This window comes from Chenopodium quinoa, unplaced genomic scaffold (assembly GCF_001683475.1).
Source record: "Chenopodium quinoa cultivar QQ74 unplaced genomic scaffold, ASM168347v1, whole genome shotgun sequence".
NCBI lineage: Eukaryota > Viridiplantae > Streptophyta > Magnoliopsida > Caryophyllales > Amaranthaceae > Chenopodium > Chenopodium quinoa.
Genome location: NW_018745454.1, coordinates 3,009,874 through 3,028,954, shown reverse-complemented (window position 1 = coordinate 3,028,954; position 19,081 = coordinate 3,009,874). Strand labels below are relative to the sequence as shown.

At 34.1% G+C, this 19,081-nt stretch overlaps 2 protein-coding genes across 2 annotated transcripts; one reads left to right on the top strand and one right to left on the bottom strand.

The window, feature by feature from the left end:
- The first annotated feature begins 2,471 nt into the window (after positions 1–2,471).
- On the top strand, positions 2,472–5,305 carry LOC110714380 (rRNA-processing protein FCF1 homolog). Its single transcript, XM_021892887.1, has 9 exons — positions 2,472–2,715; positions 2,808–2,873; positions 2,993–3,098; positions 3,260–3,302; positions 3,395–3,467; positions 3,789–3,876; positions 4,616–4,672; positions 4,808–4,886; positions 4,974–5,305. The coding sequence occupies exons 1-9, from the start codon at positions 2,645–2,647 to the stop codon at positions 4,985–4,987; spliced, it is 597 nt and encodes a 198-aa protein (XP_021748579.1). The 5' UTR covers positions 2,472–2,644; the 3' UTR covers positions 4,988–5,305.
- A 600-nt stretch (positions 5,306–5,905) lies between these two features.
- Positions 5,906–15,234, bottom strand: LOC110714379. The gene is made up of 14 exons (XM_021892886.1): positions 13,998–15,234; positions 13,654–13,740; positions 11,799–11,908; positions 11,083–11,133; positions 10,321–10,492; positions 9,653–9,970; positions 9,359–9,562; positions 8,364–8,840; positions 8,040–8,249; positions 7,672–7,860; positions 7,413–7,576; positions 7,174–7,326; positions 6,985–7,063; positions 5,906–6,613 (listed from the first exon to the last, which is right to left on the bottom strand). The coding sequence occupies exons 1-14, from the start codon at positions 14,430–14,432 to the stop codon at positions 6,146–6,148; spliced, it is 3,117 nt and encodes a 1,038-aa protein (XP_021748578.1). The 5' UTR covers positions 14,433–15,234; the 3' UTR covers positions 5,906–6,145.
- Positions 15,235–19,081: the final 3,847 nt, after the last annotated feature.

Here is a 19,081-nt window from a genome sequence, read left to right as displayed (position 1 = left end):
TGTTTAAAGGGAATTTGGTATTTGCAATCGCGCTTAATAAGATAATTAATAATCTTGTTAGGGTTAATGTGATTATAATTCAAGTGATCGTCAATAATAGTTTATTTGTGCATTAAATTCAACCAACATAGATTAAACAAGTTTAGGGTTAATCCTATTGATTGTATGTTAGTTAGAAAGCGCACATGAATACGAGCAGAATAAAGTAGAGGCCTATTATTAGGGCAGGTTCAATCTCTTTTAGGTTGGATTTTGTACCTTCATCCCCGAACCCTTATTTGGTTCATGACCTTATGGAGTTGACGATCTCTTGGATCGTTAAGGGGTGTAACCTTCACCTCGTGAACGGTTTACAAGTTCCTTAAAAACTTGTTGGCGACTCTTTTGCTCTATCTTCTTCCCTTTTGGACGCCACCGTACTTTAGTGTATTCACAGTGGGGTTCAAGCTAGTGGGATTTTAAAGGCTTGAAATTATTCCCTACACCTGTAGTTTTTTAGCTTAGCTTAGGTTTGTGTAGTATGGACAAGCACTTAATTTGATCGATTTTATGTAGCGTTTGATTATGTTCCCGCTTTTGTAGAACTTACTATATATTATGTAGCTTTTGGATATATATAGCTTTTAAGAAAATAATATTTATTAATATTTTCGCAATTCGATAATAGTTTTAATTATCACAGGTATTTGGTGCAGGAACATACGCAATTATAATAATATTTGTCAATATTTTTGTTCGAAAGGAAAAGCAATTTGCGACGGAATTATATTGGTCAGAAGCACTACATTTGCGACGGAAAACTGGAGTTAAATCCGTCGGAACTCACCACCCTTTCCGACGGAATGTTCCGTCGTAAGCCAGCGACGGAATAATTTTCGTCGCAACACACACTACCAGCGACGGAAATAATCGGTCGGAAAATGCTGTTTGCGACGGAATATTTCGGTCGGAAAATTACATTTGCGACGGAAATATCCGTCGTTGTAGACAGCACACCGACGGAATATGTCGTCGCAAATTAGCGACGGACTAAACCAAAAAGTCAATATGTTCTGCGACGGATTAAATTCGGTCGTAAAATCCGTCGGAATACACCTTTCCGACGGAATATTCCTCGAAAATTCATGAATTTCCTACCAAAGGTTTTACAACGGAAATCGACGACGGAATTCCGTCGTAAACATGATTTGCGACGGATTTAGACCCTTTAGCGACGGAAAATTTCGGTCGGAAACATGCCATTTTCTTGTTGTGTAATCAGGTTGGGTCATTTCCAAATCGGGTCATTCTTGGATTCAAGTCGGATTATGTTCAGGTCAATAATTTGCATGTTACAATCAGGTCGGGTCATTTCCAAGCCAGGTCATATTCGGGTTCAATTAACTATAAATAGATAATCATCATTTTTATGAAGCTAATTATTTCCTTTGACTATAATATATATGGAAATATACTAGAGAACTAATGTCTATAATTTAGGAAGATAATTATCACCTTTGACCATACAACAAATATATACTATATTCAACTTTTAAATTTGAGGATGATGCTCCATTCTTTTGCTGGCCTGGACCGACTTGGTCTCCCAAGACAAAATGCTTTGATCAACAATAATAAGGTGGTCTAAATTGCATTTAAGGTATTTGAAATCGGGTCAGGAACAATTTGGGTTTAATTTAGGCGGATCAATAACAAGTCATGTTAAATTTGAGTCGGGTTAGTAACAGATCGGGTTAAATTTATGGGTTGGGGTAAGTAATAGGTATGTCAAAATTCGGGTCGGGTTAATAACAAGTCGAGATGAATTTGAGTCAGGTTAATAACAAGTCGGGTTGATTTTGGGTCGGGTTTGTAACAGGTTGGATTAAATTCGGGTCGGGTTGAATTCAGGTTAGGTTAGTAACAAGTCAGGTTAAATTCGGGTTTTGGCGGGTTAAAATGGGTTTGGGTCAATTTCGGTTAAGTCGAGTTCGGTTCAGGTGAATAATTTATGGGTTACATTCGGGCCGGGTCATCTCCAGGTCAGTTCATGTTCAGGTTCGGGTCTCACATACTCGGGTCAACTCGAGTCTAGGGTTGGTTTTAAGTCGGGTCAGGTCGAGTTTGGGTCACCATTTTGTCGGGTTCAGATGAATTTTTTAATAATCGGGTTTGAGTCAGTATTTCGGGTTGGATCAACTTTTGACAGCTCTATATACGAGTATTGTAAGTATTACATATCTACATATTATATTAGTGTACAAATTATTCTCTAATAATTTGCACAAGGAAATTTAGCCTGGAAAATGGATGAACAATAATAGTATACGGTAAAGAGAACTCTGAACAAAATTCAAATCTTACAATTTTAGAATAGAGGGGAGGATAAAGAAATTCCTACCCCTAAACAGTAAACACCCCTCACTTGGTAGGATTCGAACCCGAACCTTTTAACATAAATGCATTTTATAGTTGCCTTTTGACAAAACTCTAAGTTCTACAAGTAACAAATTTTGTGGGAGTACAAGTTTTAATAATAATAAAAAAGGGGTTGCCGTTGTCGCATCACCGCCACCTCCGCCACTTTTACCCCATAATTTTCCACCGCGCCACTTCTTTCTCTTTCTTTTCTCTCTAGGGTTTAGGGTTTATCACCGGCGAAATCATGGGAAAAGCTAAAACAGCCCCCAAATTTGCCGTCAGGAAGAAGCTCCTCACTTCCAAAACCCTCAAACAGTACTAGTTCTCTCTCTTCCTCTCTATCTTCTTCTGTTGATTAATTAACAGGTACTAATTCCTTAATTGTCTATTGTTTTATTCAAATTCAGGCACAAGCAAGAAGTATTAAACCCTACAAAGAAAGACCTTGAATCCGCTAATCTTCCTAGAAATGTGTAAGCTTCTTTATTTCTTCAATTTATTTAGTATTAAGCAGTTATAATTATTGGGTTTAATCAAATTTAATGTTAATTTGATTCAATTTGTTGTTTTTGTGGGTGTGAATGATTTTCAGGCCTAATGTATCATCTGCCCTATTTTTCAAGTATAATACTGCATTGGGACCGCCTTATCGGGTTATAGTTGATACTAATTTCATCAATTTTTCTATCCAAAACAAAGTGAGAACCTCAATTCATGGTTTTATTAGTTTTACCTATATTATTCAGCTGGAATTTTGCTCTGTTCTTGGGTTGATTGCAGAAATATGCTTGTTGGTAATTAGGCTTTGTAAATTTGTGTTAGTTTTGTCTAATGATTTTGTTGTTTTATGTTTGGATAGTTGGATTTGGAGAAAGCAATGATGGACTGCTTATATGCTAAATGTGAGTGATTACTATCATTTTTTTTTATATACAGTTTAGACATTGTGTGCTATATACTTTCTGTTGTATTTACCTTGATTATTCTACCATAGGTACGCCTTGTATTACGGATTGTGTTATGGCCGAACTTGAGAAGCTTGGTCAAAAGTATCGTGTAGCGTTGAGGTACATTTTACATCTTTTTCATCTTTACAAGTGAAAGACCTATTTATTTCTTGGAATACGGCTTTTGGTATTCCTTTTATCGTGGAAACAAATATACTCACTGTGTTTTCTCATGAATTTAGTTTATCTTTGATTAGCAATTTGGTCATGAAACAACTATATCTATCATTTTCCCCTGTATTAGCAATTGAATTTAGTTTATCTTCGATATCAATTTGGTCATTCATTTTGTGTCATTTCACTGATTTGTGTCCTTGGGACTTAAGTTGTTTCCATGTTGATGTGAGGCCATCACCAGTCTATATCTATCTTTACATGCAGGATTGCCAAGGATCCTCGGTTTGACAGACTTCCATGTATTCACAAGGGAACATATGCTGATGATTGCATTGTTGACAGGGTCACTCAGGTATGTTTGCAGTATGATGAAATAACTACCCTTTATCTGCACCGTATTAAAAAGAAAGATATCATTGTGGCAATTGTGAACTGCATCGAAGATCTGATATCCTCTTCAAAGAGTTACATTTATATACATTAGCTACAATTTTTTGTATGAGATGGGAAAGTGGGAATGGGATTATATCTTGAGGCTAATGGCATCCCTCCTTCCTGTTAGTTTTTTTCTCCTACATGTGACTAGGATACTGTAAAAGAATTTACTACATCTAAAAGAAATGAAGCATTTACTCAGCCATGTATATAGAATTTCTGAACAATTGAATGAGTTCTGTTATCATTAGTGTATGTTTGGACAAATTTCTTGTTTTCTGCTAACTTTATAGTTCGAGACTTCAATTGGTGATCTCTTGTTGGGAATTTAGTTTATACAAAGCTTAGTTTACCCCTGAAAAATAATTAAGTTTATACTAAAATTTAGTTCACCCCGCTTTAATAAACATCCCTCCAAAATTGGAACCCCTCTTTTATCTCCTCTTCCTTCTCTTACAGTAGTCTTACCCTTCCCCTCTTTTCCCATCTGTTTTGTTATCCAAACAGTGTAAATGCTGGGGACAGACAGAGCTTATATACCATGCCCATTTTGAATTCTCTGTATTCAAAAGCTTCATTCCTGTCCTTTTTTTTACACTCTGCATTTGTGCCACTTGTTTTGGCTTAATATTTATGATTTACTTTGTTGAAAACAGCATAAATGCTACATTGTTGCGACCTGTGATCGTGATTTGAAGCGTCGGATTAGGAAGGTAATTCTGTTTTTTTTTTTTTTCATATAGAAGAATCAAAATTTTTATTGTCATGGTCATCATGAATTTTGAAGCTTAAAACATGTCTATTGATTATCTTGTTGCTTTGAACCCTGAAAATAATTGGGTAATCAGATACCTGGTGTGCCTATCATGTACATCACCAGCCACAGATATTCAATTGAGCGGTTACCCGAAGCTACAATGGGAGGAGGTAGGCTGTTCTTGTTCTCAGTTTTCTGAAATTGAAAATGAAATTTGTTCTTCTTCATATCTAATGTGCTCGTCTATTCTCATGCAGCGCCAAGATTTTAATGCTTTTACCTCTACTCTGGATGACTACTGATATGTATGTCCAGTGGACTTGCCCGGGAGATGAAGAATACGCAAATTTTTAATTGAAAGAAGGGTAGATGTATTGTATCCAATTTTGGTGCGTCAGGGTTCTTAGAGTAAAATATGTAATGAGTTTTTACTTCATAGTGAATCTGAAAACTTATTTTTGGTGTAGTAAACAGGCTTAACACAAGCTTTAAACTGGGTTGTTTCTTGTGAAATGCAAGTTTCATGGTGATAATTATTATTCTTTGTTACTCCGTATTGTATTTTATAAAAATAGTTAATTTTTACTCTTTTTTATTTTATTTTATTTATTTATTTATTTATTTTTATTTATTATTTATTTTTGAACGGAGTTAATTTTTACTAATCACAGTCTTCAACACGTAATTTTCTCAAAAAGTCTAGGAAAGTTCAAGCCATAAGGCTACAACATCAAAATTAAGCTTCTCGGAGAAACTTGTTTGAACATCTCAGAACATGTCACACTAGTTGGTGTTCGCAGGATGAATCTTGAACGGAACTTGTGGTAGCAGCCTCCACAAAACTAGCATAGTAGAGGCTGAAGTAAGTAAACTCCTTTTGGACAAGTGATTGATAGCTCCTCTTGCAAGAACCTGGATGGAACCTATAGAGACCTTTTACGTGCCAAAACATAATTCATGGGTTTTCTTGAATACCTAATATAGCAATTTGGACCATTACTATAATATCGAATCAAAATTATTTCAACACAACACCCTTAACAAGGCCATCTACTAAAGATTTAAGGCAAAATAATAGTGAACTCAATTCCTCGAGGAGTACTTAATTTTCCGAAGGCATGCATTTTCAATTGTGTTGATGAGAATTAGTCACGAGAGAATATTAGTCAGAGAGATTCACACATGTAAATGGGGATGAATGGACATCATCTAAATATAATGAATATTATCAACATCAATACCGTAAAAGGATGCATTGTCTCTTCCCCCCTCCCTCCACTATTCTCCATTTACAAACTCGAGCATCCTTTTCTGGAAAAAATTTACAAATAGGAGAATTAACTAAAACTCTTGATACAAAAAGAATCATTAACTATAACCTATTTTTAGCAGCAACCCAATGCAGGAAACTGGAAAGGAAAACCAAATACTATCTCCTTGCCACATCTGTAGTACTACTGTTAGTTGTAGTAGTAATCTTTGACATTTCCTCAGGTGGGGGTTTTACATACTTGTCTATGGGTTTCATATGTTTCGAGTTTCGATTTTTTATCCTATCAACTTTCTCCTTGCTTTTTCTCTTTTTCTCGGCTCTCATCTTCTTCTTTTCCTCTCTCTCCTTCTCATACACACCTTGCCAGAAGATCTCACCAGTTTTAGGCCATAACCAATGCCTTTTCGTTTTCTCAGAGTCTGCTTCCTCGGCCAATTCCTCATCCATGCTTTTAAGAGTGCGTAAAGAGAAGAATTTTAACCACATGTGACCTCTCCTATTCTGCAATCCATGCTGTTCTTGCATCTTGCCAGTTTCAGGATCGATATAAACCATGTGCCTCGCACTATGGTATGCCCAAACGTTTATGAGCAGCTCAAGTACCCGAGAGTAACAATGCTTGTCCTGCAGTGTTGTTTTTTGTTGCATTATTAGAAAGATAATCAAGATGGCCAACTACTTTCACATCAATTGAGCTGAAAGTATATACACTTACAAGAATACAATTTTTGTACTTTGGAAATGAAAACTACTATAAAGCTTGAAACAAGGGGACAGACAAGTTGGCTGATGACTTGGCTGTTATTTTTCATAGTTCAGAAGTTGAAATTGTAGAAGAAAACATGAAACTAAAGTTACCAAGAGGCATGGTGGAAGCATCATACTAGTGTAATATGTAGTCTCAGAAGATTAAGCTCAGATAGGAAATACCCAAAAATAGATCAGATAAGGGCCACAATAACGAAAAATAAGGAAAAAAAAAACCGAAGCCTTACTTTGTTTAAGCTCAAATAACAGTGCCCACTTCGGTGGTGTTCTTCGTACATTTGAGCATCCAATGCATCAACAAACATTCTGCAACATATAGCATATGTGATTAACAGGAAAAGAATTTAGACAAGGTAAATCAAATGAACAAATATGTAAGACATGCATAGTAAGCATAAATTTCAATTTTCAAATACCTTGCAAACATGACATATTCTAGAAATGACCTAGTTGGTAGGGACCAGCTGTGCATTACAGACCATGTATCTCCATCCATAGGCATGGGTGGAAGAGAATCCCAATCTTGCTTAATTCCGTACATCCTTTTAAAAGCATCTGAGAATGCAGACCTACAAGCACAATTTAGGTGTCAACTAAAGGCATTAAAAACACATACTCCGTAGAAAGCAACAGTTTGGGGAGTTTGAGGTCCTACCTGCAATTACCAGCATTTACAGCATCACAAAATGACCAAAAATCTTTGTTCATGGGGTTTCTAGGATCCGAATCCAACCGGACCCAAAAGTAGAAAGTGTCCCCGTGTTCTCCTGTTTCAATAGCTTTAAGCAAAGCTTTCTCCGCAGTTTTAGACAACACTTTCTGATAAAATTAAACAAAAAATATCAACCTTGCATTTAGCTGTCTACAAACGATGAAGAAATATCTATAATATAAAGAGGTTCAGAAATAAGTACCTTTCTAGCTGTTGCTCTCCAAGACTGGAACCCTATCCAGGCGTTTTTGTGGACACGATCAACTCGATTAGCAATTGCAAAGAAGGCTCCAAATTCCCCAAGTGCATCTCGGTAATAAGGGTTGCTGAGAAGAGAAAGACGAGAGGATGCGTCCACATCATCTGTTCCGCGTCTACGTCCTCTTGAAGCCTACAAACAACATTCATTGATAAAACAACTAGCTAGCTACTGGTGAGGCAAGGTTTTTAAGCCATTGGAAAGGAAATAAGAAAAAATCGGAAGAGAATGAAACAAAAAGTTGAAAGTGCAAATTATTCTATAGCATCAAATATAGGAAACCATGCAAGTTTTTTCGATGAATAAATTACCAGACCGATTCCTCGATAAAGTGGTTTATGATGCAAAAAAGGCCAGCTTCCCTCCCCAAGGTATGGTTCATATATACACAATGGTTGACCAGTCCTTTCAAGCTCCCCGTCATCTCTTTCATGCAAATCGTTCTTCATGTGATCAGCCCTTCTGGAACTTCGATATACATCCTCCCACGTTCCTCGAGGCTGATCAGATCTATCTTTAAGCTGTATAATGAAACCACATAAAATTTCATATTTTTACTATAGGAAACAAAAGGAAAATTCATTCAATTTTCAAAATAGAAAGAAAGAACACTGATCGGCGTGAAGGTGTCTCACCTCTGCATCTTCTCTTCTCTTTCTAGCATTAGCAATATCAAATTGTTTCTGTTCTTCCCAAATGCTATATAAAAAATCCTCGTCCTTAGCAGATGTAGAAATGGCGGGATCTGTTTTATTACGACTCAACTCTTCAATTTTGTCCAAGTAAACACTAGTATTTCTGCTTCTATATTTTGCATCAGGAATCATTTTCAAGATGTTCCACCGCCATTCATTTTTGTATTTGGAAGGAATTTCAGAAGCAGACTTTGGGACAGCAACTTCCGACGGTAATTTAAGGATATTTTCCAAAAGTGATGCATAACCTTCAACAGCTTCCATTGACTTGAGGTTTTTTGCCGTTTCTTTCCCAATTGAAGCGACATTGTGAGCTAGAGGTGACAATTTTCCCCTTGAAACAACTTGCGATATAATGGCAGTTAAGACCTTGATATCCTCCTTTGGGAAAAGATAGCCATTCACCCTGTCATCAACCTAAATGTTATTGAAAATGTAGTCAGAAGTTGGATCTCCTGAAAAAACAGCTTAGTGCAAACAACCATAGCATACAGCCATACAGTATATATATACAAGAGGAGTATTCAGCACTTAAATAAGGCAGTATTAATTTCTTTTTTCTTCTATAAGGCCCAATTTAGATTTTTAGGCTCATGCACGAGCATTTACACTTCTCTACAGTCTAATGTCAATGAAATGCCAGACAGGCAATCAGTGAAAAAGGATAAAAACTTGGAACCCGGTGCATATCAGTATGGAAACAGCAGCAGGAAAGTCTACTTTGATAGCATGTATTTACAATTGGAAAAGAATGACCCAGGTGGTTCCAAAAATTTCTATACACTGAGCACAATATCAGTCCTCTGTAATTTCTAGAACAAAGAAGTAGCGACGAGTACTAATAGCAATTATATTTTAAAGATTGTCTACTAATGTGATCTATCATAAATTCACAAGTTTAAAGGGAAAAAAATATTTGAAGAAAGGCCACATACATATTTCTTTATCATGGAGAGATTAGGGGCAATTATGAGCTTCTCATAGCACATGGATTTGATTAAGATATCTGGAAATGATTCTTCTTCAAGGAATGATCCATAAATGACAAGGTTGGCAGTCCTGAGAGCATCATCTACACTTGCATTACGATCAACATGCTTCACAATACCCTTTGGATAATCCAGACTTGTAGAAATGGCCTTCAGTGAATATTCAACAATCAACATGTTCAGTTTAATGTCAACAAAGGAGTACTAATCAAATTCAAGATTTAGCAGTCAGATTTATACCTCCACAGCCTTGGTGTAATTACCAGTAGAATCGCCAGTTAAAATAATGATTTTGAAACCAAAATCAGATTTATCGTCAGGAAGAATTTCTGTGAGAAGTGGCTTTAAAGCCTGTAATATAAGGGCCTGTTCCAGCCATAAACCCTTGTACATAAATTGACTTCCCACGACAGCAATAACAAAATCATCAGCAGCAAAACCCATCTTGGCATAGACCTGCTCTTGATTAAAGCTCATTAAACTATCTGCCTCCCATGCTTCAGTTGGAGAACCCGGGACGACCAAATAGTTGCCCGTATCAAATTTCGAATACATCATCTATAAAAGGAATTTGATAGCATTAGACAAAGTCTAAGATAGCTCTTTGATAATAAATACTTTACAGAAGGACACCACAGAGGAGGGAGAAACATGAAAAGACCAATTAGCCTATTAGTGAGACTGGGAATTGGATAAGCAATAGATTATGTGCAACGAGAAAACCCCACTTAAACCTAAAGAATATTATCACGTGAAACATACCTAACTTGCAGTCATTATTCTAGATTATAGTGCACAACTGTACAGTCGGTTGAATATGATCACTCCCATGAAAATAATACAGACAGTAAGATGACTAACAACTCTAGAGTCTAGCCAATACAGGTGTTAAAAATAGATGTTCGTACCGGAAGGGCATAATTTGGAAATACAACTACAGTAGCACGGCTGAAGCTCTTCTTCCAATCATTTAAAATTTCAACTGTTCCATTTACAGTGTACTGATTCAGATGAGTGGCGAGTCGGTCTTCATGTATGGTCCAAACAAGGGGTAATGACTTGAAAGGTTCCTGCATAAAACTGTAACAAGTATGATCATTCATTGCAATAGACTTGCACATAAACTCAATGAAGGATTGTCAGCAAGTAAAAGGAAACAGTACAAATGCATTAAGTTCATTGTTCTTCAGTTATTTATAATCATTTTAAGGAGCACCAGAAATTATGGATTCAATATTCAGATTGATAGAATACGTAAATTCCATCGGAACTCATAGGGTATATCCTTCACAATTAATTCTAATTAACAACAACATTCTCTATTTCTTTCAATGTATAATAAGTTAACAAGTCAATCTAATGTTTTTTTTTTTTTTTTTTTTTCCAAAATGGTAAAGAATTAAGTTATATAAAACATATTGACACAAGAAAATTGATGAATAAGAATTTAATCACTAAACCAAAGGCTGCAATTTTGAAGCATGATACAACATCATTCATTATATGACTCCCATAGAACAAGCTACATATAACTTCAAAAAGTTTGCAACAGAAGTCAAACTTGAAAACACTTCAAAATAGAAAGTATGAACCAGAATAAGCAACTGAAAGTTTGAAATTGAGGGTTATTACAACATACACATTTTTTGTACACAAATTGAGAAGCATACCAAGAAAGGATTTCTTTCCCCTCAAGCGAATTAAGTAGTATACCATCATAGCTGCAAAGGAAACAGCAACAGTTAGAGGAAAGAATATGGAAATTAATGTCCTGTATTGACCACCCCAGCCCACCCACTCCCTGCCCCATCTGCACAGACAATATGGAAACACGTAGATCTACAAGCATGCTTCTGGTAGAGAATGATCTTGTCCTAATTGCACCTAGGGGATTGACTATTCATATTTGGATTGTTTTTGTGCAAACAGATTAAGTTATGTCCGTAATTCATAATAAATATTTTATAACGGTAAATTATTCACAAATGATTATGGAGATATGTGGATCAACCATAAAGATCAAAATTATGCCAAATCTGAAACTTCTCAATCTGATCATCCTCAACTTTATTCTCGATGTAACACAAGTCATTATGCCACCTAGATATCAAGTAAATATATTCACAGAGATATTATCAAGATACCTTTGCTTATGAATAGATTCATCTGTTGACAAATTTTATTTTAGCTCTCCATTTTAACATGTGATATAAGTGGCATCAGCTTTAAATTCTATTCAATAACATGTCCTCTAATTTAGTACCATAAGAAAACTTAGTGGATATATGATAAGGCACAAGGGAACAACAGCACAAGTCTCATGAGAAGCACATTAAGATGGGACCAAATATACATTTCCCCACAAAAGATAAGGCTGATAACATACTTCAGCCAATCCACACTATTTCTGCAGTGGTCTTTGATTTCAATTGTGCTGACCGGAGCTCCTATATGTTGCCACACAGTGTGCGCAGGACCATCTTCACTTGAAAATACCTGAAATGTTTCAAGGCAATCATCACAACATATTACTAACGGGGAAAGAAGTCATTGATTGAGGTCAAACCCACCATTACGAACATTAGTAGGGGAATGAAATAGAAATGACATCAATATATGTTGGAGTTCAGGGCAATGTTAAATGCTTTCCGATTCACTACCTCAGAAAACATAGATGCATAACTATTTTAAATCATAAAGCTGGCAACATAATCATGCATGGTGTATAAATATAATACTTCATTAATTCAATATGAATTGCCTACATTCCCCTAATTTATTAGTAAGTTTCATAATAATATTTCCCTTTCATGTTTGGTAATATGTTATCTAGTCTCCCCATTAAATGTTCCATATCTCTTTATCTTTCTATTATTCACAGACAATACTTAATCTGTGTATCCCTCCTTCATGTAAGGTTCATATTAGAAATCTTTATACACAACATGCATCATGGTCTAGTACTCTAGTAAACTAGCTTGAACTAGTGTTTTAGCTGATTGATGGTCCTTTCTAAAAGTTAAAATCAACACAAAACCAATTTGTTAATCTATGGTTCTTCGGTGTCCAAACTGTCGTAGAAGCATCTACACCAAACTGACATTTAGATTTACACAACATGAAACAGCCAATCATTACTTTTTGTACTGCTTCACTTCATCTATCTTGTGGATTTGATAGCTTGGCTTAGACAATGTACCAACATCTTGATGAATGATGAATAACACTTTAAATACTCATAATGTAGACACACAAACTAACCTATGCCAAAGCAGCAAATAACACATTTACAGAAGGCCAAACCACTCTCAGGGGCCCAGTGTAAAGGGGATACAGCGTCAAGAGACAATCTCATAGTCTCGTAAGCATTCCTCGTGATCTTAATGGCATGTAAAGACAACCTTGTTTTTCCTTTACACCCCATCACTATATATATATATATATATAGCAAATCTTGGTCAGTTAATGGCATTTCTCTTCCTACATTTAATATCTCTTTGACCTCTAAACCAACTTATAATGTCATAGGTTGCTTAGAATTTAGCCGTGGCACTATCATCTAATTTTCAGTCTATGCTTTGGCAAGCATCACGAATTTTCGTTGTTTCTACCAATATGAACATGTCATCACAAAAACCTCAGCAGATATATATCTTTGATTAACAACTGTGCATCCATGGGTATTCAATTATTTCTCTAGTCTCTCCTTTTCCCTATCTCTTCCGCAAGCTTTGAGTGTTCACTATCAGCAGATAATTAATCTCTCAAACATAAATCATTAATCTCAATTCAGCTATAAGTTCATGGAAATTTCTGTACCTCATCTTCACAAACGCAACAACCTGATCCGTTGCATACTTGACATAAACTATTAAAAAATGATAATCTACCTATCGCCATGCCTTAACCCATCCTAATCGGAGAATTGAATTTGTTCTCAACAGCCTATAATTTTAATCTAAAACTCTTTACTTCAAAATAATATCATGAGACTACAGAGTAGAATTCTGGACTTGAGGGTGTCATTTTCATAATTCAGACATACACTCATGCAAAATGAATGATTTTGTGACACATTTGTATTAATATAGCCAAAAAATTTATTAACAAGGATTGCAACAGCCCAGCAAACATCATCATTCAGTAAAGACAACAATTAGGTAATAGCTATCGGTACGAGGTTAACCACTCCACCAATTAATCCATTCACCAACTTCAGCCACACAAATGCAGTACATTACCTCAATTGTGTAACCAATCTCTTGCAGTGCAGTTCCCACAGTTGCCATTAGTATCTGATATGGATCTACACCCAGATCCGCAAAAACCTTCAACAACACACAAAAATCAAACACATTGGTATATACTTAAAACAACAAACCAACATGCTCATAAACTGCACAAGTACAATACAACTATTATTGCTTAAATTTCACTCAAAATTCAGTAACAAAATAAGTTGCACATGGCACAAATTCTATCAATCTGAAATTAGAAATTAAATAAAAACCCACTTAAAATTGATTAAAAAGCATCAACACCATAAAATCAGCAAAAACCATAAAGCAGCTATTAGAGTACTAACCAGAGCAAGTTTGGGCTTCCTATGACCAACTCTAATCCCTCTTTTAAACCCAGAAGATGAATTAACCTCAGCAGCTTCCTTCTGAAATTTGGCAGACAACCTTGTTGGCTCAAACCTCACATCTTCACCAAAATCAAGCTCATTAATAATCCGGTTTAAGTACATCAAATCTTCACCAACTAAATCCAAAGTTTTTCGTGAATCCCCAGGTCTTTCCATCACTGAACCTGGTAGAAAAGCTTGGAAGAAAACCAAGAAGAGAGAGAAAACAACAATGGTGGAAATCCATTGCAAGTAGCCTATTCTCTTTGATAGCAAAAACCTTGTAAATCTCGATCTGGGTCTTTGTTGTTTTGAGAATGAAGAAACTCTCCCAATGCTATGATTATGATGTTGATCTTTCTTCAACAAAACCCCATTCTCAAGAGAACCCATTTACAGTAGTACCATCAAAATAAACCTCAATAAAAATAAATAGCAACCTCAAGAAATTGCTATAAACCCAGATTGATAAAAACAGGTTTTCTGAATTTATCACTTACATCTGAAGATGGGTATAGAGTAGAGTTGAAGTTCTAATCAAAACAGCAAAGATTTCTCTGTATCAAGCTGAAATTGATTGAAAATCTTGAAAAAAAAACTAAGAATTTTTAACAAACTGGCATAAACCCAGATTGAAAAATCAAAATTTCTGAAATTATCTCTAATATCTAGAGAAGGGTATTAACTATTATTGAAGTTCCAATAAAAAGGAGCAGAGATTCCTCTGTCCGAAGCAGAAATTAATGGGTTTTTTAAAAAAAAAATAAAAATGGAGTGATGGGGTTTAGGTTGATGCTGGTGAGTATAAGTGGGGGAAGAAAGAACAGAGCTTTATTACCAGGACAAAATTAAGGAAGGTAATGAAATTGGGGAAATTTTATTAAAAAAAAAATTATAGAAAGAAAATTAGAGTAGAAAATAACATTTTTGGAGTTGAATATTTTACAAAAAACAGCTAAGCAGCAGTAAAACCCAATAAGTACGCTTGTGAGCAAGAAAGGGAAGACTGAGAAATATGGAGTGTAAATTGAAAATTAAGTCAATAAAATATTTATTTTGTCAAATAAATAAATAAAATACTAGTGAGGTGGCAGATATAGTCATCTTTGGATCATAGAATGTCAAGGATTTTTCTCTCTATTTTTAAGATAACCTTGTTTTTTGTTTTCTTTCCTTCCGTCTAGTAGATTCTCTATTAATTTTCTCTCAAAAAAAAAAAAAAAAGATTCTCTATTAATTTTATTTTTTTTTCTAAGAAAAGGTCCCATTTGCATGAACATCAACTTCGCTCCCACTCACTATGAAATTAACCCGGGCTTTGGACTATTGTGGAGGATAATTTTTTTTTTCTCTCAATTTTTATAGGTACGATCATATGAATAATGTCATTAACGGTAGAAGGTCAAGATTGAGAAATGGAGGTCTCAAATATTTATGAGGTTATAAATTCTCAATATTTTTTTTCTCTCTTATATACTCCTATCATCTTAATATCTTTATTAAGATGACAATTACATATGATTTGGGCTTAATTAGGAGTAGTATTATTAAAGATTCAATTTGGAATTCAAGGAACCAAATGAATTATACAAGTACCATATTACTCCATATTATTTATACCTAATAGGGTAGTTTCGACTAGGGTGAATTATTCTTCATGATTGGTGAAGGATTTTTCTATCAATACCTTTTTTGAAATGCAATGGATGATTTAACTTTTAAGATTATAATCACATCATATTGATTAAATCCTAATTTGTACATAAATGATTTTTTTAAAGTATATTTAGATTACGAATTGAAATAAGATAGAACTCACATTTAGTTATTGGGGAGACAAGTAGAGGAAAATAATGAAGAAAATAAAATGTAAATGTTTGCATTTCGATGAAAATTTGTTCATTGGACATGTATTGCTTTATGCCTTAATACTCAAGAGTCAATATCGATACTTTTGATGTTTATCTGCTATACCAAATAAAAACACATTTATACACGAACATCCTACTTAGTGATGGTAATAATGCATTATTTATTGGTCTTTATATTATAGGCCAATTGGTATTAAAAATTTTATGTCAATTAATAAAATAACCCCGCCACGATATAACAAAACATTGAAACATATTTAATCAATCGGCTTAAGTTACAAAATAAAAACTCTATAAATGTACACATATATAACATATCTATATCTATACTCTATACTTAGTATTTAAAAACTATAACCAAAAAACTAAGAAAGACACATGTCCTCATCCATTCTATTACACTTCTTTAACCATATTGTCACATGTCATCTTAGTATCTTACACTATTAATTTTTTATTACACCATTTTTTTTTAATTCTTTACTTATACTTCATCTTTCATATACACTTCATCTCTTCATCTTCATCTTCATCTTCATCTCTCCCCTTTAATTAAACCTTTTTCCTATTCTCTCTTTAATTTTAGCCCTTCCATCTTCTTTTTAAGCCCTTTTTGGATTAAAGTTCCAAAATTTTAATTTCTTTAATCATGTTTTCGATTACATATTATACCCTATAATGACTTATTGATATTTCCTCACTTATCTCTCAATACAATTTTATATGAATAACCCGTGCATTACATGGGCCAGGATGCTAGTTAACATTCAAATAATAACTCCATCATAATACTTGTCAAATTTTATTATTGAAAAGTCCAAATGAAAAGGACAATTAATGACTTCAATTTTTATTTATTTATTTATTTCAAAAGGAGTTCAATTGATGATCAAATACATTCCACATTATTATGACCATAATGAGGAATGGTTAGACCCTAATTTTTATATGAATATCAATTACCAACTTACCATAATTGACGCAATACATCACCCAATTGAAAAATTAAAAAAAGAGAATGAAGTCTCAAATAAATAAATAATTGTGAGGTTGTGACCATTACTATAGAGGAAATTCATAATATGGGTCACCAATTAAATAACAAGTCTGATAAGTATGGCCTACGTATGCCAATGCAAGCTGTTTTTAGTAAGATGGATTTGTAATTTTTTCTTTTGTTTTTTTTTTTGGCAGGAAGATCGGTTGGTATTTAAATTGTACTAATTGTATGTGATCCAAATTCGATCACTTCATCCAATGTCAAAAAAATAAAATAAATATAATTATAACTATAATATAAAGTATAAATAGTAAAAAAAAATAAAAAAAATAAAAAAATAAAAAATTCTTGATCATTTCATGCATTGGGCGCATGCCTTAGAATTTTAATCATTGTATCCATTATCATACCCTTTTCTAAGTACTCATACTAAAATTGTGAGGTATCAATAGTAGGATCTTAAACGTCAAAGCATCCATTAGAAAACTACCTGTAAGCTAACAAGATTATTATGTTCATTATCGCTTTAACTTGCTAGTTGCTACGTATAGTGGTTTGCAAATTGATCCTTTTCGATTGATGTGAATAGTATCAAGTTTATTGAATCTTCTTTTAATTACTGTTGAAAAATTATTACCGAGTATTTTCATATAAACAACATAATGAAAAAATATTCAATAAAATTTCCAACACTAAACTGAAACTCAATTGTCTTACTCAAGAATACATTTATATTTTAGCATTGCGAGAAAAATACATACAAAAATTAAATTTAAATATTATATTAATATAAAGTTGTCAAAGTTACTAATTATAATTTACAAAGTATATATATATATAAACAATCAAAAAATAATATCTCCGCAAATTAAACAAATAATATTGGACCTATTTTTGCCAACTTCAACTTCCAAACCAGCTAAACAATTATTCTTGAAATATTTTTTTTTAAAGAATATTCTTGCTAAAGCTTCAATCTAAAGAAACACAGAATTCTATTATTTTGTAAATAAATACAGTAGAACACGCCGTATGATTGTAAATTGTAATGGAAAAGGATAATACTAGTATTATATTGTCCAACATTTTAATTTTTCTCAAAAAAAAGGGGGGTGGGGGAAGGATACTCAGCTCGTACTGCGAGTAGTTAACAATAGTAGCTTAGCTAATTCAGCCAGTGCATGTGAATTGATATGAACAACTAACCAACGGCGGGACAGATGTCTCCTTTTAATTAATAGGAGTATACTTATATGGACTATGACATTCTTATTTAACTCATTTAACAATATATGTTTAGTAAAAATATAGTAGAAGTTTTTTTTTTCATAAGTGATTAAGAGAGGTTTGTAAAAAGAAAAAAAGAGTACACATTTTGAACAACGTCCTTGAATGATAATAAGGTGAATCTATATTTATCTATACTACTGTAATATATTAAAAGGCGTTACTAAGAACGTTTCTGTGCCACGTAGATCACGCCATGTCACCTACTCCACTTCTCATTATGTCCCATCATCACTAATCAATCAACTAGAATGTTGCATATAAAAAAAATGATGATAAGGGAATTTGAACACTCTACCTTTAATAAGAAAGACAGTTACTTAACCATCTAAGTCAATCATAATTTATGTTAAAAACATGAAAATAAGTGTATATAATTGATAATCACAAGGTCTAATTAAAGTAGCAACTGGTGCAACGCCCGGGCTACACGCTAGTTGAATAAATTTATAAAGATCAAAATTAATGTGGAATTGGTGTATTTGGATTCTCATTTAATCCACTACTAAGGCCCTGTTCTTTTGAGTTTCTGGGCAGAGCAGAATAGTACATTAGTAGGAAATACGTGGAAGTGGTGTAGGCCAGTGTTGGAGCTCAAGTCTGCAAGGAGAATCTAGACGATCGGGATGCAATTCTCCCAAAGTCTTCAAGTGTGACGAGCTTCTATCAAACAAAACCAACTTACTAGTTCTGTCTTTTGAATTGGCCTCATTGTCACTGGTTTCTACCACCTCATTGCTACACACCTTATTTTCAAGATATATCAATTGCTTGTTAGTAGGATGAATACCAATCAATCTAGTAGTAGTATTTGGCATAATTATTCCGTCCAAGTCGTCAATGCACCTGTGGCTATATACCCTGCAGTTTGGTAACCATACATC

Excerpts from the sequence above, each read along its gene's own strand:
- LOC110714379 (XM_021892886.1), bottom strand. The coding sequence starts at position 14,432 with ATGGGTTCTCTTGAGAATGGGGTTTTGTTGAAGAAAGATCAACATCAT. Across the intron at positions 9,971-10,320 it reads TTCCAAATTATGCCCTTCCG|ATGATGTATTCGAAATTTGA; the intron begins GTACGAACATCT and ends TTCCTTTTATAG. Across the intron at positions 7,064-7,173 it reads GAATATGTCATGTTTGCAAG|AATGTTTGTTGATGCATTGG; the intron begins GTATTTGAAAAT and ends TATATGTTGCAG.
- LOC110714380 (XM_021892887.1), top strand. The coding sequence starts at position 2,645 with ATGGGAAAAGCTAAAACAGCCCCCAAATTTGCCGTCAGGAAGAAGCTC. Across the intron at positions 2,716-2,807 it reads ACTTCCAAAACCCTCAAACA|GCACAAGCAAGAAGTATTAA; the intron begins GTACTAGTTCTC and ends ATTCAAATTCAG. Across the intron at positions 4,673-4,807 it reads TGAAGCGTCGGATTAGGAAG|ATACCTGGTGTGCCTATCAT; the intron begins GTAATTCTGTTT and ends TTGGGTAATCAG.